The sequence below is a fragment of the Leucopleurus acutus genome (assembly GCF_964270905.1).
Source record: "Leucopleurus acutus genome assembly, chromosome: 6".
In the NCBI taxonomy this organism is placed as follows: Eukaryota; Metazoa; Chordata; class Mammalia; order Artiodactyla; family Delphinidae; genus Leucopleurus; species Leucopleurus acutus.
In genome coordinates, this window is record NC_139149.1 from 81,789,046 (window position 1) to 81,807,547 (window position 18,502).

Here is an 18,502-nt window from a genome sequence, read left to right on the forward strand (position 1 = left end):
CTCTCTTCGCCTGCGCTGCCAAACTTCTTAACAAGGTTGTTTACACTTGCTGTGTGTACTTCCTTACCTCCCATGCACTCCTTAGCCAACTTTACTCTGTCTTCTTCCCCTGACACTCCATTAAATTGTTCTCATCAGAGTCACCAGTCACCTTCTTGTCACGAAATCTTGTGGATGTGTTTCAGCTTTTATCTCCCTTGACTACTTGGGAACGTTCTACATGGCTGATCACTCCCTCCTTCCGGCATCACCGGTTCCCTGGATTTGGGGGACATCCTCTGGACATTCCTGGCCTTCTTCTTACATGTCTGGCTTTTTCTTCTCAGCGGTTTTTGCAGGTTACCCCTCCTCTACTCTTCTATGAAATTCTGGTGTTTCTTAGGGTTCTAGCCTAGGCTCTCTTCTCTTACTCCATCCTCTCTTTCTGGGTCATCCTGTCCATGCTAATGGTTTCTATTGCCCCTCTATGCTGTTGAATCCCACATGTATATCTTTGGTCCAAGTGTGTCTTCCTATCCCTGAATGACCTCCACTCCCCACACATCCCTCCCAAGGACCCACCCGGCATTGCACTCTGGGGGTCTCTCAGCCACAGTGAGGCCAGCGCGTCTCAAACTGTGCTCATCTCCACCCACAACTCCTGCCTGCCCTCCATGACACCTCTGCTATCCCTACTTGAATGAACGAATGACAACTCAGAGCAATCCAAGCAAGAATCCTGGGGTTATCCTTGATTTTTTCCCCTAAACCTCCATCTCTAAGCAATTACCAAGTATCGCTGGGTCAGCCTCCTAAATATCTCCCTAAGAGATCTCCATCCCCATAGCTATGGCCTTAGTTATTTATCCTCTGGTTAGTGAAAAATCTTTCCTTCTCCACATACCCTTGCCCCCCTCCGAAGCACAGCAGCTTGATGACCTTTCTAAACGTTAAGTCTGGTCATGGCCATTCTGCGCACTTAAAGCCCTTCCAACGTTTCCCATGGTTCGTCCTGCAAACTTCTTAACTTCGCCTGTGGAGCCCTTTGTGACCTCCTCCCGTCCAGCTTGGCCTCTCATCACCTTCCTCTTTCAGGCACAACCCCAGACACACCGAACTTTTCCCTCAGTGGCACCAGTTAGGCTGCCATGCTGAGCAGTTATGCAGGCCTTCCCTTCTGCTGTCACCCCCGCTCCCCGGGAGCCTTTGTTCACACACTGCATTGGGCACTTCACCGCAGGTGCCAGGCCTTCAGGGTACCTTTTCTGATGTGGAGCCTTCTCCTGCCCCTCCCGCCTTATCAAGGTTAGGATCTTTGCCACGTGTTTTCCACAGCACCCTGTTCTTCCCCTAACATGACACTTTCACTGCTTCTTTGTCTCTTTCCCACGAGACAGTCTCTCTTACTTAAAATAATGAGGTAATGAATTTTAACACAGCCCTTTTAAATCGAGCCCTAATTAATAAATGATAGACATTGGGTATATAAGGTGAACTCAGAGAACATCTCATCCAGTCCTCTTGTTTAACAGAAAAGGAAACAGGAGTTAATGATAGTCCCAAGGTCACACAGCCAATTCATAATTTGTTAATTGTCTTTGCACTGCAGACATCAGCCACAATCCCTGTCCTTTGTATCTATTTGACGGATTCTGGTTTTCTCTACAAGAAGCTTAGAAAGCCTTAGCTGGGATGAAAGCATGGTTTAAACTCTGTTTTGGTAGACTTTGGTGGTTTTTTTTTTTGCCTGAGTTACAGGGAACAGGGACTCATTTAGGCTTTTTTCAGGTGAGACTATAAATGACAACGCAAGCAACGCATCTCCTGGGAAGAAGGGAAGCCACAGACTCACAGAACCTCCGGCTAGAAGATCATGACAGATCAAGAAGGCTTTAAGGCACTGTGTTATCTCTTCCTCTCTCAGGAGCAAGAATTCAGAATTTTCCCTCTAGTGCTGTAGCCTTAAGTTCAGCTCTCTGCTCTCTCTTTCTTCCCTCTGTTTCCTAGCATCTCTTTTTGTGAGCAACTAAGGCTTTTCGAATTTCCCAGGCTCACTTTCACCTGATTGGTTTGACTAATTGGTGTCATTGCTGCCTGGAGTCATAGGTCACTGGCCCCCATTGAGTGGCCGCTCTTGGGCCAGTGTGATGCTTGGTTTAACCAGTTGTGGCTGGGGAGATGGGTTTTTAAAGCACAGAGCAAAGCCGTCCCAGCTCAAGGTCAGCCTGACACCGTTTTCTTTAGCAGGGGTCTGTGGACTTGGACAGGGTCATGCAAGGCTTGGCAAATGGTGTTCATGGGGATAATTTAAAGTTCCTCTAAAAATTTTTGGTTTGCCTAGCTAAGGCCTAAAAAACTACCAGCTACTGAAGTATCGGAATTGAAGTTTCTGATAGTCTGATTTTCACAGTCATCTATTCTGGAAAGAAATCTGAGGCCTGCCTTGGAAGAGCAGCCTGACATTCACAAAATTGAATGGGTTTGGTGAATGTATGGTGAGTTTTTCCAGGCGTATATATTTATAAAGTTGATTTAAAAATAAGAATATAAGAGTGATGGTATTTGACAGTCAGAAGAAATGTTTTGACAAGTGTATGTGATGATGTCGTGGTGCGTATTCCACTAAGTGTACAGGAGTGAAGCTGAGGTAATAAATGTATGTCTTTCAAGGAAGTGGTACTTATTGCTGTGAACTTGCTGTTGAGTTTTCATGTGCACTCACCTGTCATTCGTGATTTTGCTCTAACCCACATTGCTGGATCATTATTTCCAAAGATGCTAGGAACGTGGGAAACTTGAATGGATTCTGGACTTTTAGAAAAGCTGTAAAAGTTGTTTTGGGACATTTGGGCAATTTAATATGCACCGCAGTCAGATGAAATTACTGAATAAACGTCAGCTTTGTTGGGGGCAATGATAGTAGAGTGGTTATGTAGCATGTCCTTATTTTCATGATATGCCTACTGAGGTATTCAGGATGATGTATACACAGACAGATGGATAGCAGTAGATAAGTTGATTAAGCCAACATGACACAATATGGAAACTTGGATGCTATTATTTTAACTTTTGAGCAGCATAATTTTAAAAACAAACATATAAAGCATGAGGAAAATGTGTGGCTAATAGTTTGGTGTTGTGGATGGCTTGAGTTTGAGATCTGAAACTTGAGCGAGTCTCACATTAGGGAAAGCAGGTCTTGACATTTTCTTGGAGTAACAGTAGTCTAGTCTTTTACCGAATGCCCTACTGGATTTGGGCCACCAACAGTGAGTACCTCATTAATGACTAAATCTCTAAACAGTCACTGTGGAGGGAACTGAGTTGGCTGCTGCTTGATTTAACTGTTAATAAAAGTAGCCCATTTCATTTAATAGCTGCCTTACCCTCATTTAAAAAAAAAAAAAAGGTGGAGAGTACAAGGCAGTTGCCCCTTTGACAATGCCTTGCTAATAGCTATTTGGCCATCGCAACCGACACTGAAACTAGAAGTCACGCCAGTGTAAATGGGTGCCTATAGAGCCACTGGGTAGGCTAGTTCTGCACATGCCATGATGCACTCCTAAAGGCGACAGTTTCAGTCTTTTTAAAAGCATTATGATTTGGCAGAGAATAAAGAATAAATGTCCTTGGTGAAAGGACATGTCTAGACCAGATGCAGTACGTCTGTCATTGGGCTGCAGGGAATGCTGTGCGCATAGAAGACAGTGTGAAAGGAGCCCCTGGAGTTGTGCAACACAGGGCCAGATGTCACAAGAAACCACTTGCTTACTGAAAGTCTCAGCGCTGCGGCCATTAAGCAGCTGAAGCCATTTTGTGATCAGTTCACCCTGATGTTGGACCTTTGGTATTGCATCTACACTCTTATTCTGGCATTTTTGCAGATTTATTTTTTGGGTGAATCAGGTAGCCAATAATTTAGGCAATGCAATCAGTAATTTCTTAAAGTGAAACCTTACCAAGTAAATTCCAGAATGGATTTTTTAAAATATCCTTCTAATATTAGCAACTAGTAACTAATATTAGTAACTATCCCTGTAGCCTTTGTCTGCTCTGGGGTTTGAGGCATCCTACATCCTTCAAGCCATTGTAAATAATCTTTTTGAAATGGAAATAGCACAAGTTGGTGAAGCAGAGGTTTTTATAGGAGCTTGTTCTGCGTGTGGCTTGTGGCACTCAAGATAGTTGTATGAAGTTGGATTTCAGGGTCATTCATTACACAGGGAAAGTTACTTTGAGATGCTAGAACTTTTAAACAATATATTTTTTGTGATGATGACCATCTACTACCAAAGTTTCATCTGAAGTGCAATTAATTACCGTTGTCACCTTGCTAAAGGTTGATACCACTCTTCTGTCCTTTCTTATTAGATCTGTTGACATAGAGGCAGATGATCACGATAATGGGGAAGGAAAGAGCAGAGAGGGGGGAAGTCAACAGGCAGTGACTTATTGTTTTATTGAATGGCTCTTTTGTCAAAATGCCTGCAAGAGAATTCTCAGGATACCAGTATCACCACACACACCTCAATTCACAAAGCTTTCTGCAGTTGAATCATATTTTTAGAATTTAGCTCGGGGTTTTCTATTATTCAGCTCACTGGTGCTGAAGCAATTTTGTTGACATTTTCTGTAAGTGGATTAGGCTTACAGTCATTTGCCCAAAGCAGATAGATGGCTTCTTAAACAGAGCACCCTGGCAGAAATCTATCTTATGGTATCTTCAGAAATATAACAGTCCTGTCACAAAAGATAATGTTTGTCATTCATTTCTTTGGGTGACAGATGATTTCAGTTCATTTTTAGTTTCTCATCTGGCCTAAATGAAACAGCTGTTTAAAACTTTTTATTCCAGTAGTGAGCAATGCTTCTGTGTTTTACACTGAACAGTGTTGTAACTTCTAAATTACAAATAAGAAAATAGACTTTTGGAGGGGGGAAGATTACACGCTCTGGGGTTTCCCAAGGAAAGTTCCCACATCAATGCAATTGTTACTCTTTTTATTTTAAACATTATGAGATTTTTCATAGGGTTAACGGGTGATCAATCCTGAATTTTATTCTCAGTAATGGTTTATTCCCCCTGACTTTACCAACTTGTCTTTTTTAAGCTTCAAAGTGCTTATGTTTCCTCACAATTTAGAAGGCAAAATACAGTAGATATCTATAACATTACTGATATATATATATATATATATATATATAATGTTACTGATAGTGAAACATTGCATTTACTGAAAGCTTTAAATTTTCAGTTTATAAAATAATAGTAATAGCTAATAATCATTAGAGTTTACCATGTATGCCAGGCATTGTTCTATATGATTCACATGTATTAGCTCTCTTAATCTTGCTTTTAAACCTAGAGATGGGTACAATTATCATAGTCATTTTATAGGTGAGGAAACTGAGGCATTGAATGACCTTGCCCAAGGTCAAAAAGCTAACACTTGGTGGATCTGAACCCAAGTAGTCTGATTGTGCAGGTCATACTATATGTTCACCTGTAGAATAGCAGTATGGTTACAGTTCAAAGCCTCTAGGCCAAATTGTTATTATATGACAGAAATGTGGAATCCTTAGAATCAAATATATTCCTTCATCACTCCTGGGGTTCTGGTTCTGCTCTCAACTTGTGTGTACCATCCTGGGCAGCCATCTTATATGGGTGACTTTTAGGGTTCATGAGTACTGCAAGGAGAATCAGTATCCTGGGGATCTGAGAACTAACTGATGAGTTTTTACGTTGTAGCATTCTTCAGAAAGGTTTGACATAAGTACACTACCATGTGTAAAGTAGATAGCTAGTGGGAACCTGCTGTATAGTACAGGGAGCTCAGCTTGGTGCTCTGTGATGACCTAGAGGGGTGGGATAGGGGATGGGGTGGGAGGGAGGTCCAAGAGGGAGGGGATATATGTATACATATAGCTGCTTCACTTCATTGTACAGCAGAAACTAACACACCATTGTAAAGCAATTATACTCCAAAAAAAAAAAAAGTTCAGCTGGTACTTGTAATGGATTGATTCACTTATAATCTTCTTTTTTGGATCTGATCTATTAGTGCTTATGATGAGGTCTTTAAAATGAAAACCAGTCATCTTCTCCACTCTTTCCCTAATCATGAATCTTCTATCATTGCTTTTGTATTGCAGTTTTCTGAAAAGTTGGCTCAGATTAAAATTATTAAATTATTCCAAACTCTGTACCCATATTGAAGGCAAAGGTCAGACATCAAAGTATGAGCACAAAAGTAGTATTTATGTGAGTCTATCAAAGCATTTTTGAGGGTCTATCAAAGCATTTTTCTTTTTAAAACCAAGTAAGTCTTAAGCTATTTTTTTCTTCTCTACATTTCTAAGACCTATTAGATGACATGAGCAATATAGCATGTAATGCACCTAAACACAAAGAAAAATAATGCAGTGAAGAAAAAGCATCTGTTGGTCTCGGAAGCAGGCGTTACTAGTTATTTCCTTCACACTTATTTTCTGTGTGAACTTGAGCAATGTATTTATTTAGCTATCTTGAGTCCATTTCTTCATCTATATATTTATGAAAACATTATAGCTGTACTTCAAAAATTTGAAATAATTACTAAGAACTCTTACTTAGCAGAACAAAATGATACTGTCACTAAATTAAACTTTATTGAGTATTTTCCACTTTCAGTGGTTTTTCCCAAGTATAAATTTCAAGGAAACAAAGTAAATTCTAAGTAAATAAAATATGAGGAAAAATGGGATATATTAGACTATTTTGGTACTATGTCGTAGAGGCAGTATCCTTCCAGAACACTCTCCCATACTCTCTATATCTGTATCTGGAAGACTGTAGAAGGATTGAGGACTCAAGGTGAGCATCAAAAGATCCTTACATTGTATTTCACTGATTGTAAGATGAAGAAGCTTCTCCATCTTTCAAATTGTTGTCAGTTGTTGCTTTTATGAGGAAGCCTTGACTGATCCCCTGGAATACCCATTCTCACAGCATCACATTCCTTTCCTTTAAGCACACAGCACAACTTGCGATTAGACATAACTTTCTTTTTGTGATTTTTTTTGATTTTTGCCTGTGTCCCTCACTAGACTTAAGTTTTATGTGGGCAGGAGGGGATCTGTGCTCACCGTGTTATCCCCAAAGTCTAGCCTGATGGTTCTTAATGGGCACAGTACTGACCCCTAGAGGGTGTTTTGGAACATTGTAGAGGTGACAGTATTGTTAACTATAGTCACCATGCTGTATATTAGATCTCCAGAACTTATTCATCTTGTTACTGGAAGCTTGTACCCATTTACCACCTTCACCCATTTCCCCCGACCCCCCAGCCCCTGGCAACTACCAACCTACTCTGTTTCTATTAATTTGGTTTTTTGAGATTCCACATATAGTCTTTCTCTGTGTGCTTGTCTCACTTAGTATAATGCCCTCAAAATTTATCTATGTTGTTGAAAATGGTAGGATTAACTTCTTTCTCATGGCTGAATAATATTCCATTTTACACACACGCACACACACACACACACACACACACATATATATATATATAAAATCTCCATATATATATATATTACATCTTCTTTATCCATTCGTTAGTTTGGTGGACACTGAGATTATTTCCATGTTTTGGCTATTGTAAATAATGCTGCATTAAACATGAGGGTGCAGGTCTCTCTTTGAGATCCTAATTTCATTTCCTTTGGATATATTCCCAGAAGTGGAATTGCTGGATCATATAGTAGCTCTATTTTTAATTTGGGGGGAACCTCCACACTGTTTTTGTATATGACCGTACCAATTTACTTTACCACCAACAATGTGCAAGGGTTCCCTTTTCTCCACATCATTGCCAATGCTTATTACCTCTTGTCTTTTTGGTAAAACCCATTCTAACAGGGGTGAGGTGATATTTCATTGTGGTTTTGATGTTGATATTGAGCACCTTTTCATGTACCTGTTGTCCATTTGTATATCTTCTTTGGAAAAATGTCTATTCATATCTTTGCCAATTTTTTAGTCAGATTGTTTTTTGCTATTGAGTTGTTATATATTTTGAGTTATTACATGCATATTGAGTTCCTTATGTATTTTAGATATTAACCTCTTATCAGATATACGGTTTGCAAATATTTTCTCCAGTTCCAGAGGTTGCCTTTTCATCTCCTTCTTTGTTTCTTTTGCTGTGAAGAAGCTTTTTAGTTTGTTGTAGTCCCACTTGTTTATTTTGCTTTTTTTTTGCTTGTGCTTTTGGTGTTAAAAAAATCATTGCCAAGATCAATGTCAAGTTTTTTTCCTATTTTTTTGCTAGTAATTTTATTATTTCAGGTCTTACATTTAAGTCTTTAATCCATTTTGAGTTAATTTTTGTGAATGGTGTAATATAAGGCTGCAATTTATTCTTTTGTATGTGAATACCCAGTTTTCCTAGCACCATTTATTGAAAAGACTATCTTTTCCCTATTGAATATTCTTGGCTCCCTTGTCAAATATTAGTTGACCATATATGTATGTGTTTATTTCTAGTCTCTCAGTTTTGTTCCATTGGTCTACATGTCTGTTTCTACTCCAGTACCATACTGTTTTGATTAATTTTGTAATATAGTTTGAAATCAGGATGTATGATGCCTCCAACTTTGTTCTTCTCTCTCAGGATTGCTTTGGCAATCTGGGGTCTTTTGTTGTTCCATAAGAATTTTAGGATTGTTTTTCTTTTCTTGTGAAAAATGCCCTTGGAGTTTTGATAGGGATTGCACTGAATCTATGGATGGCTTTGGGTAGTATGAACATCTTAATAATATTAATTCTTCTGATCCATGAACATGGGATATCTTCCCATTTATTTGTGTTTAATTTCTTTCATCAGTGCCTTGTAATTTTCAGGGTACAGATCTCTCACCTCCTATGTTTAATTTATTCCTAAATATTTTATTATTTTTGGTGCTAATATAAATGGGATTGTTCTATTTATTTCTTTTTCTGATAGTTTGTTATTAGTGTATAGAAACACAACTGATTTTTTTTGTATGTTGATTTTTAATCTACAACTTTACTGAATTCATTTATTAGTTCTAACAGGTTTTTTTGATGGAGTCTTTAGAGTTTTCTATATATAAGATTGGGTCATCATTTTACTTCTTCCTGTCCAGTTTGGATATCTTTTATTTATTTTTCTTGCCTAATTCCTCTGGCTAGGACTTCCAGTACTATGCTGAATAGAAATAGTGAGAGTGGGCACTCTTATGGCACTCTTGTCTTGTTCCTGATCTAGAGGAAAAGCTTTCAACCTTTCACTGTCGAGTGTGGTGTTACCTGTGGGCTTGTCATATATGTCCTCTTTTATGTTGGGGTACATTCCTTATATACACACTTTGTTGAGAGTTTTTATCATAAAAAGATGTTGAATTTTGTCAAATGCTTTTTATGCAACTATTGACATGATCATACAATTTTTATATTTTATTCTGTTAAAGTGATGCAATTATATTATTATTAATGATTAGTATTTAAATACTATTAAACTACTTTATTTACATATAGTATTATACACACACACACACAGGGACACAATAATGGTCTCCTCTATATTAAAAACTATTTTTAAAAAACATGGTTAATACAAAGGCTTTCTGCTGAAGATGCAGTTAATTACCATTTTGAAGTAAATAGGGTCCTTCATTCCGTCAACACTCAAGTCAGTCAAGATTTCCTGATGAGAAAGGTATTGTAACAAAGGAGGATGTTATTTGAGAAAGTCTTGTGGAAAAAGAAAATCTTATTTGTCAGGTCTTAAAACGTATGCTTTCAAATTTAACTTTCAAACATAATTTTCATTATGTTGAATTTTAATAGAGTATGACTTCATATTTTTTAGAGCCTTTTGTATAGCTGTGCTTATTAAACATGTCATTCTGCTTTATTCTGTAATGTTGTGTGGTCTTGTTGGCATTGAATTATTCTTAAAATTTCTTTGAAGTATCTTCTACATTTTGTAAATTATTCTTCCTTCAGATCTAGATTCTCAGATATTAAAAATATTTACTTATGTTCTCTTTCCATAATCTTCAGAGATATCTGATTAATTGGAGTTTCTGACCAATACTAAGATGTATCAGTCATAAAACTAACTTAAAAAACTTAACTTTATAAAGGGTATAAAATCTAATGGCTCAGGTAAACATGTCCAATGTAATTCACTTTTTGTTCCTATAAAAATGAAATAGTTTAATTGCATTATGTGATAAAGATTTGAAAGGTAGTGTCTTTTCCTTTGTTTTGAGTTCAGAGTTTCAGGAGAACAGTAACATAAGAAGCTCCAATAAGTCAGTACTCTTAGACCAGAACTGGTCTACAACTATTCATCCATATTTCTTGAAAGTTCATAGAGTAAAAATTCAACTTCTTAAGTGGTGAGTAGAATGCAGTTGAAATATTTGGTGGACAAGGTCTTGAAAAATAATAAATCTGAGTTTTAATAACTTTAGGCAATGAGAACTTCTATTTTTGTGCAGTTGAGGTGTTTTGTACATAATTTCCCTAATGGCTACATCTTTGTGCCTGTAACTCTTGCTAACATGTTGTATACATTCCCTACAAAACTAGGCTTTCATTCTGGAGAGCAAGGATCCCAGGCCATCTTTGCATAGTTTTACCCAATATTCCAGTAATCTAACATCAAGAGAAATGTATCTGTCATGACATCAACACATTTTTGATTTGCTATTTTAATTTCTCAAATGAAGGACATTGTAATAGTTGTTTCTACCGCTTTGGAGCAAAACATTTACCCCCTTTAGATAATACAGAGATTCCCCAAAAGCATGCTTTTTGAACTGTTAATACGGTGGTAGTACACAGCTCACCACAACATGGTCATGTCCGCCAAATGGAGCTGGAACAAATAAAGCGGTGCTAGTACCACCATGCTGTCTGTGGCAGACTTTTGTTGCAGTATTATCCAGGGGTGGCTCTAGCTGTGGGTGTGGACGCTCATATGGGACGAATTTCAGGGGAATCAGTCAGCCGTTGAGTGTGTGCTGAAAAATACCCATACACGCCTGCCCGGTGACAGAGTTGCATTTGTTTATACATGTAGTTGTATATATGTGAGGGCCTTTCCATTCCCAGAGTCTCAATTAGCTGCTTTAAATATTTGTGGTGTACTCTGAGACAACCCACACATTTCCTTCACACGTGACAAGGACACTAGTTATGATGTTTGACCACTCTTTCATACACTAATATCACAAGGGATAGGGCAGTTCATGGGAAAAATGGGTCTTTTAAGAGCCATGGATGTCAATGTCTTTTGAAAGTTACTCTGCCAGATTGTACCCAACACTATTTTCAAACTATAGAAGGAAACTGCATTTCTTAGTAAGAACAGGAATAACACAAATTCTAAATGTCTTTTGATAGATTATAAAATATAGTTATTAAATAACTTACAAATATATAACTAATAGATAACTCACATTTAGAATTCTAGCCCCTTTTATGGTTTTGATATAATGAGATAATATGTGCAAATCGGTTTACATTTAGTATATTAAGTGTTCAAAGTGTTAGCCTCTGTTTAGTGTTGTGATAGCATATTATTGTCAGTAATAATTTATGAGTAATAATAAAAATTGTGGTGGTATGGTAGTATATCAGTCCCATTTACAATCTCATTGCATCAGATATTTCTTGATTTCTAGATGATTTATTTTAATTGCAGTTTAATGACGTTGGAAGGATTTGGTTATGAATGCTTAATGTCTCCTTTTAAAAAAATTCATTAATCATTACTAATTTTTAGGTTCAAAAATCTCTGTAGTGGGCTTCCCTGGTGGCGCAGTGGTTGAGAGTCCGCCTGCCGATGCAGGGGACACGGGGTCGTGCCCCGGTCCGGGAGGATCCCACATGCCGCGGAGCGGCTAGGCCCGTGTTACTTTTCAAATGTGTTGGAATTTCCATGGACTGTGACATTTGGAAGTCAAATAACTGTGGAGGCTGAATTGGTAGTCATTGCTGTTGATACTTTCGATAATCCTGTTGTCCCATCAGCATAAGTCTGCCTGAGATGCTTTCTATTACTCTTACTTTTCTTTGGATTAAAGCAGTCCTTCTCATGTTTTTCCCCCTGAAGCATCCCTAGTACCAGAGGAGAGAAACTAAAAATTCCCATGAGATTGCTAGTATATTGAAATGTTGGCAACAGCTTGACATTTCTTTCAAGTTGAGTATTCAGTGGTCAAATTGTCTATTAATTTTACATTCCAGGCCGTAACAATCCCAGATTTATTTTCCCAGGAGATGTTACAATTTATATACCACCAAGTAAAATGAATTCTCTTGGGCTTCTCTCCTTTCTGCCTCTCTCCCAAGACCTCTGTTTGAGGAGAATTTCTGAGCATATTCTTTAGAAATGCCCTGTTATATTACTCCTTAAATACATACTACACACCAATACCTTTAAGTGGCTTAGCTGATCTGAGTACCTAACAGGTCTTGTGGGAAATGATACACAGGACAGAGGCGTTTTGAGGGAGGAGATGTGGTATAAGCTGGCTAGTTAGGAGGATTTTGAGAGGGAGTGTAACAGAGTAGAGAGAGGGATGCTAGTTGGTCAGCGGAAATCACTGCAAGCATGGTGGGAAAAAGTTAGCCCAGAAAAGGAATGCCAAGATGGGGTTGTTAACAATAAACTTCACCCTCTTTACAATTTTGCCTAGAATGAGTCTTTTCTGCTTCTGCTAACTTAATCCATAAGACTCAAGGAGTTTAACCACAGAACAGAAAGATGACCTCTATGCCTCCTTCTTAAAAAAAATATTGAAAACAACATTTTTACATCAGTGTTTCGATGGAAACTCTTCATAATTTAGTCTTTCATTTTTAATTCTTCTGTTAGTTAATAGCTTAATTTCTTTTCCAATTTTTTTTCTGCCTGTATCATGCAGCCAGGGCGTGTTGTCTCCTGGTTATCAGGAGATGATGTCCTTTGTTTTTGTGCACTGGCACAAACTGTCTTCTCCAATTGGCCTTTGTTTTCTAGAGAGACTGACTTCTATTTACCAGAACTGACACAGTCTGACATTTAGGCCTGGATGCCACCTCTCAGAACCGAAGAGATGATACTCTGGCTGATTAATTAGATACGTTTTATAACCTGCTGCAGGAAAAGTGACGTGAGAGCATTATTCATTAGTAGTATCAAGCCTGATATTTTTGCATGTTTTACTCCTCTCTTGCAATTAGGGAAGATGCCAATTTTGCTTTTTTTATGCTTTAAGAATGCCTGATGAAAATTTTAACACTAAAAGAAAAGGGAGCACTTAAAAGTAATACTCTGAAAATGAGTGTGGGTATAATCTGTTTATTAATACAGTTTTTTTAAAGGAATCTTTGTGCTTGTAAAAGCAGTAGCAATATACATATCTCTGTAAAAACAGACTCTTGTAGATGCATTTTACACAAGTTAGTAAAATTTATATTAAAATATGCACACTATCAAGATACTTATTTTAGTAATAGAGTATGTTAATTGCTTTTCATATCACCTTAGAGCATAGTTTACTTGTGATTATTTAAATCACAAATAGCTTTTCTTTCTTTTTTTGAAAACATCTTTATTGGAGTATAATTGCTTTACAATGGTGTGTTAGTTTCTGCTTTATAACAAAGTGAATCAGTTATACATATACATATGTCCCCATACCTCTTCCCTCCTGTGTCTCCGTCCCTCCCACCCTCCCTATCCCACCCCTCTAGCTGGTCACAAAGCACTGAGCTGATCTCCCTGTGCTATGCGGCTGCTTCCCACTAGCTATCTATTTTACGTTTGGTAGTATATATAAGTCCATGCCACTCCCTCACTTTGTCCCAGCTTACCCTTCCCCCTCCCTGTATCCTCAAGTCCATTCTCTAGTAGGTCAGTGTCTTTATTCTTGCCCCTACGTTCTTCATGACCATTTTTTATTTATTTTTTTTAGATTCCATATATGTGTGTTAGCATACGGTATTTGTTTTTCTCTTTCTGACTTACTTCACTCTGTATGACACACTCTAGGTCCATCCACCTTACTACAAATAACTCAATTTCATTTCTTTTTATGGCTGAGTAATATTCCATTGTATATATGTGCCACATCTTCTTTAACCATTCATCTGTTGATGGACACTTAGGTTGCTTTCATGTCCTGGCTATTGTAAATAGAGCTGCAATGAACATTTTGGTACATGACTCTTTTTGAATTATGGTTTTCTCAGGGTATATGCCCAGTAGTGGGATTGCTGGGTCATATGGTAGTTCTATTTGTAGTTTTTAAACCAACCTCCATACTGTTCTCCATAGTGGCTGTATCAATTTACATTCCCACCAACAGGGCAAGAGGGTTCCCTTTTCTCCACACCCTCTCCAGCATTTATTGTTTCTAGATTTTTTGATGATGGCCATTCTGACTGGTGTGAGATGATATCGCATTGTAGTTTTGATTTGCATTTCTCTAATGATTAATGATGTTGAGCATTCTTTCATGTGTTTGTTGGCAATCTGTATATCTTCTTTGGAGAAATGTCTGTTTAGGTCTTCTGCCCATTTTTGGATTGGGTTGTTTGTTTTTTGGATATTGAGCTGCATGAGCTGCTTGTAAATTTTGGAGATTAATCCTTTGTCAGTTGCTTCATTTGCAAATATTTTCTCCCATTCTGAGGGTTATCTTTTCATCTTGTTTATGGTTTCCTTTGCTGTGCAAAAGCGTTAAAGTTTCATTAGGTCCCATTTGTTTATTTTTGTTTTTATTTCCAACAAATAGCTTTTCAACATTTTTTGTAATCTTTAAAACTGTGAGGAAGACGGAAGAATATTTTCATCATTTTTACAGGAGATAAAATGGCCCAGGGGGAAATTGTTGGAGCTAAAAGCAAAACTAAGATACTCTGACTTTTGTCCCTGCCAACGAATGTTGGTGCATCTTATCTTCCTGACTCTGTAGATCCCATCTCTAAGTTCTGTCCGACTGTGCCACCTGGTTAATGATTGTCTTTTTATCCGTGTTGTTTCCATGGGTGACAATGACCGGGAGGCTTTACTGTGCTTTGTTGAGAGTTCACAGTTTGCCTTGAAGGGATGCCATATCATGTAGTGGTTAAGACTACAGATTCTGGAGCCAACTGCTGGACTTTATTTCAACCCCAGCTCCATCACTTAGCAGCTGTGTGAGTCTGGGAAGGAGGATCACTCTGGACCTCTGTTTTTATTGTAAACTTAAAGTAAGAAAAGAGCCTATTTTGTGGGGATGTTGTGACAAATAATGAACCTCTGTAAAGTATGAAGAAGAATGCCTGCAGAGAGTGAGCACTTTCTGTGCTGTATTATTATCATTATCACTTCAGAATTGCATTTTTCAAAGTGGATGTGACTTTTTTTTTTTTTTTGCGGTACGCGGGCCTCTCACTGTTGTGGCCTCTCCCGTTGCGGAGCACAGGCTCCGGACGCGCAGGCTCAGCGGCCATGGCTCACGGGCCCAGCCGCTCCGCGGCACGTGGGATCTTCCCGGACCGGGGCACGAACCCGTGTTCCCTGCATCGGCAGGCGGACTCTCGACCACTGCGCCACCTGGGAAGCCTGGATGTGACTTTTTTTAACGTCCAGAGGGGACTCATTATGCCTATACTCCCCAAGTTCTGCTTGTGTCGTGCATATTTTTCTCTTAGAAAGTCCATCTCTATCTGAAAGAGTGTTCATTCTCTAGTCTCTAGTTTTAGTCTAAATTATAAACATGGTGTGTGGAACAGGGCACTGAACCGAGAGGCAGAAGACCTGGACTTAAGTCCCAGCTCAGTCATTAACCAGCTGTGACCTTGGGTCAGTCATGTCACCTCATCAGGCTCAGCTTCTTTTCTCCTCATGAGAAGGCTAAACTATACAACTTCCAAGTTTACTTCTAAAATCCCAATCCATGATTGAGGTACTTGGAGGTAAGTTCACCTTAACAAAAGTATTAGGCCAAGTTGTACTTATTCATCCCATATATTTAAAGGCTGTTGTTTGAAGGATTTTATGACATAAGATAGAATTGGCAAGTGCTTGTACAGATTTTGAGGAAAGAAATATTCCAAGGCATTTTTAATGCAATGCATTTTTAATTTTAGGGTCCTCATACATCCTAAAGTAAAAGCTTTCATCAAATTAAAGAGATCAAACCGTGTATGATGAAGTACCTTGCATAAAATAGGTGACTTACCTTTTCTCGAAGTCTCTGCTTTGTAGAGGAACTCTCCAGCAGCTCGTGTAACCTCCAGTTTCAAGGTCACACTCTCAGGCATTGTCGTGAGAATGGAGGGGAGAGATGGAACTCCTTCCTCTTCTGTCTGTACACACTGGAAACATGTTCCGGCTTCCCCACACTTACTCCTTCAGCCCCTTGGGCTAGTGTCAGCATATACACTTGATCATTATAACAATGACCTAAAATAAGAAAAAAAATAATTGGAAAAGATCTTTCTCAGACTCTGATATAACTGACAACTGATGATTTCCTGTGATCCTCGTTTGCTTTTTTGTTTTGATTGACACACTAAGCCTCTGGAGCCTCTCTCCATCAGCCAGATGGGAACATTGTCCTCAGGATAATAGAAAAGAACATGGGTAAATAGGAACTTATCAAAAGGCAGGCTGTAGCGATGACCCAATATACTACAAACCAGCTTACCAAGCATAAGGGTGTGTGGTTTACTTTACAGAGATTTGCTTTGTAAGCTCTTTTACACTGAGAAGATGATTTAATTTTCAGTTCTTTGAGGAAGAGCTTCTTCCCTTGTTTTCTCCCAAGCCTAGGAATGCTGGGCTAGGTGGGTTAGGAGTTACAGCAGTGTGCAGTCTCGAAACCTGGTGATGGAATGGCTGATTGTCCTTGGTACATTCAGATAAGGGTCCCCAGACGGTGTCCCCTCCTACAGGAAATCTCCAGAGGCTCCCAGCAACTACAGAGACAATGGGGAAGGCTCAGGTTGAGGTCCTTGACTTAAAGAGCAAAGACCCTCAATAATGCAAGGAAAGGATGTTGGAAAAGTGGGCTCTCCGGTCTGAGTCTGTTTCCTCACTGAGCAACAGCATGAAGGATATAGAGTGATGTCACTTAGGATCTGCCTGGCCCATAACATTCTTCTTTGGTGTCTATTTCTGCCTGTTTGTAGGGCCAAGGAGATCTGTTGAAGAATGCCAAGAATGAAGCTATAGAGAACATGAAGCAGATCCAGCTGGCGTGCTTGTCTTGTGGCCTTAGTAAAGCCCCCAGCAGTGGTGCCGAGGCCAAGAGCAAGCGCAGCCTGGAGGCCATAGAGGAGAAGGAGAGCAGCGAGGACAATGGGAAGCTGTGACCCTGAGTGGCAGCCACGCCTTCACCCAGGCTTCCTGCCAAGGACTCTGGTTTTTCCTTCTGGTTTTCTTTCTTTAAGCTTTTTAGAAGTTCACAGAAAGATGCCCTCTCTGGGGTATTGGACATAAACAGATATTTTCACAATGTCAGTATTTTAACATAGTTAATTTATCTAAGTTAAAACCTTTAGTAGCAGTGTTTTAAAATTCTGAGATGTGTGTACACACTCATGTATGGATGTGGGCGGAAGTGTGTGTATGTGTGTGTGTGTGTGTGAGAGAGCGAGCGGGAGACAGAGAGAGAGAGAGAGAGAGACAGGGAGAGAGAGAGAGAGCAAAAGAGAAGGACTGAGAGAGGTGGGGATGGGAGATGCTGTTGAAATCTATTCTGTGTTGCATTATTCATTTAGTAACTTATTACTTTATCATTTTGGGACAAATTTGTTCATCTGAAATTCTAAAGAGCACTTCACTATAACCTGTTGCTGTGTTTAATTTTACTTCTCTACCTTCATCATTTAATTTGGAGATTGTAACACAGCTTATAATTGAAGGAAGCCAAATTTATCATGCATAGATGTTTTAATAGATTAAATATAGATTAGACAAATTCCTAAGAATCACAGTAGAAATAAAAGTGAATGAAGGATAAACAACTGATCAGAATTTCTGGGAAGATCAGCAAAGTCTTCAGTTAGTGAACTCTTTAAAATATTTATTAAATAAAATCAATTTTTAGAAAGTTTTCTGTAGTTGTTTACTTTTCAGTGGAAAAGTTGATCTTAAGTGAATTTATACCCACTTATGTGGTACTCTGAAACACCATGAAAACTCTGTTGAAATTAGGATTTTGATGTGACGATATTCAGTTATGAAATTTCAAGGTTGTGATTTATAGGAAGGTCTCATTCTTCCTAACTGGGAATCTTAGCATTCATTTTCTATTACACACATGGGCAGCTAGGAGGTCTTGACTTTCATTGCATTTAATTGAGCACTAAATTTAAATTTAAAGACATTGTTCAAACAATATCATATCATCACCTTGAGCTGATATAAATTCTGTGGGTCAGATAACATTGTGATGATTTAAGGACTAACCGATTACAAAGTATCTATGATATAATTTTAACACATGCAGAAAAACATACACACAAAAGAAG

At 38.5% G+C, this 18,502-nt stretch overlaps 1 protein-coding gene across 2 annotated transcripts in view; it reads left to right on the forward strand.

Annotated features, from left to right (window-relative positions):
* PLCL1 (phospholipase C like 1 (inactive)) overlaps positions 1 to 17,375 on the forward strand; it is a gene marked incomplete at its 5' end in the record, with an annotated part of 355,176 nt that extends 337,801 nt beyond the window's left edge. For both annotated transcript variants that reach the window (XM_082841649.1, XM_082841650.1), the window contains one exon: positions 17,159 to 17,375. In XM_082841649.1, the coding sequence (XP_082697775.1) occupies positions 17,159 to 17,341 (183 nt within the window). In that variant the 3' untranslated portion in view covers positions 17,342 to 17,375. The remainder of the gene's footprint in view (positions 1 to 17,158) is intronic.
* Positions 17,376 to 18,502: the final 1,127 nt, after the last annotated feature.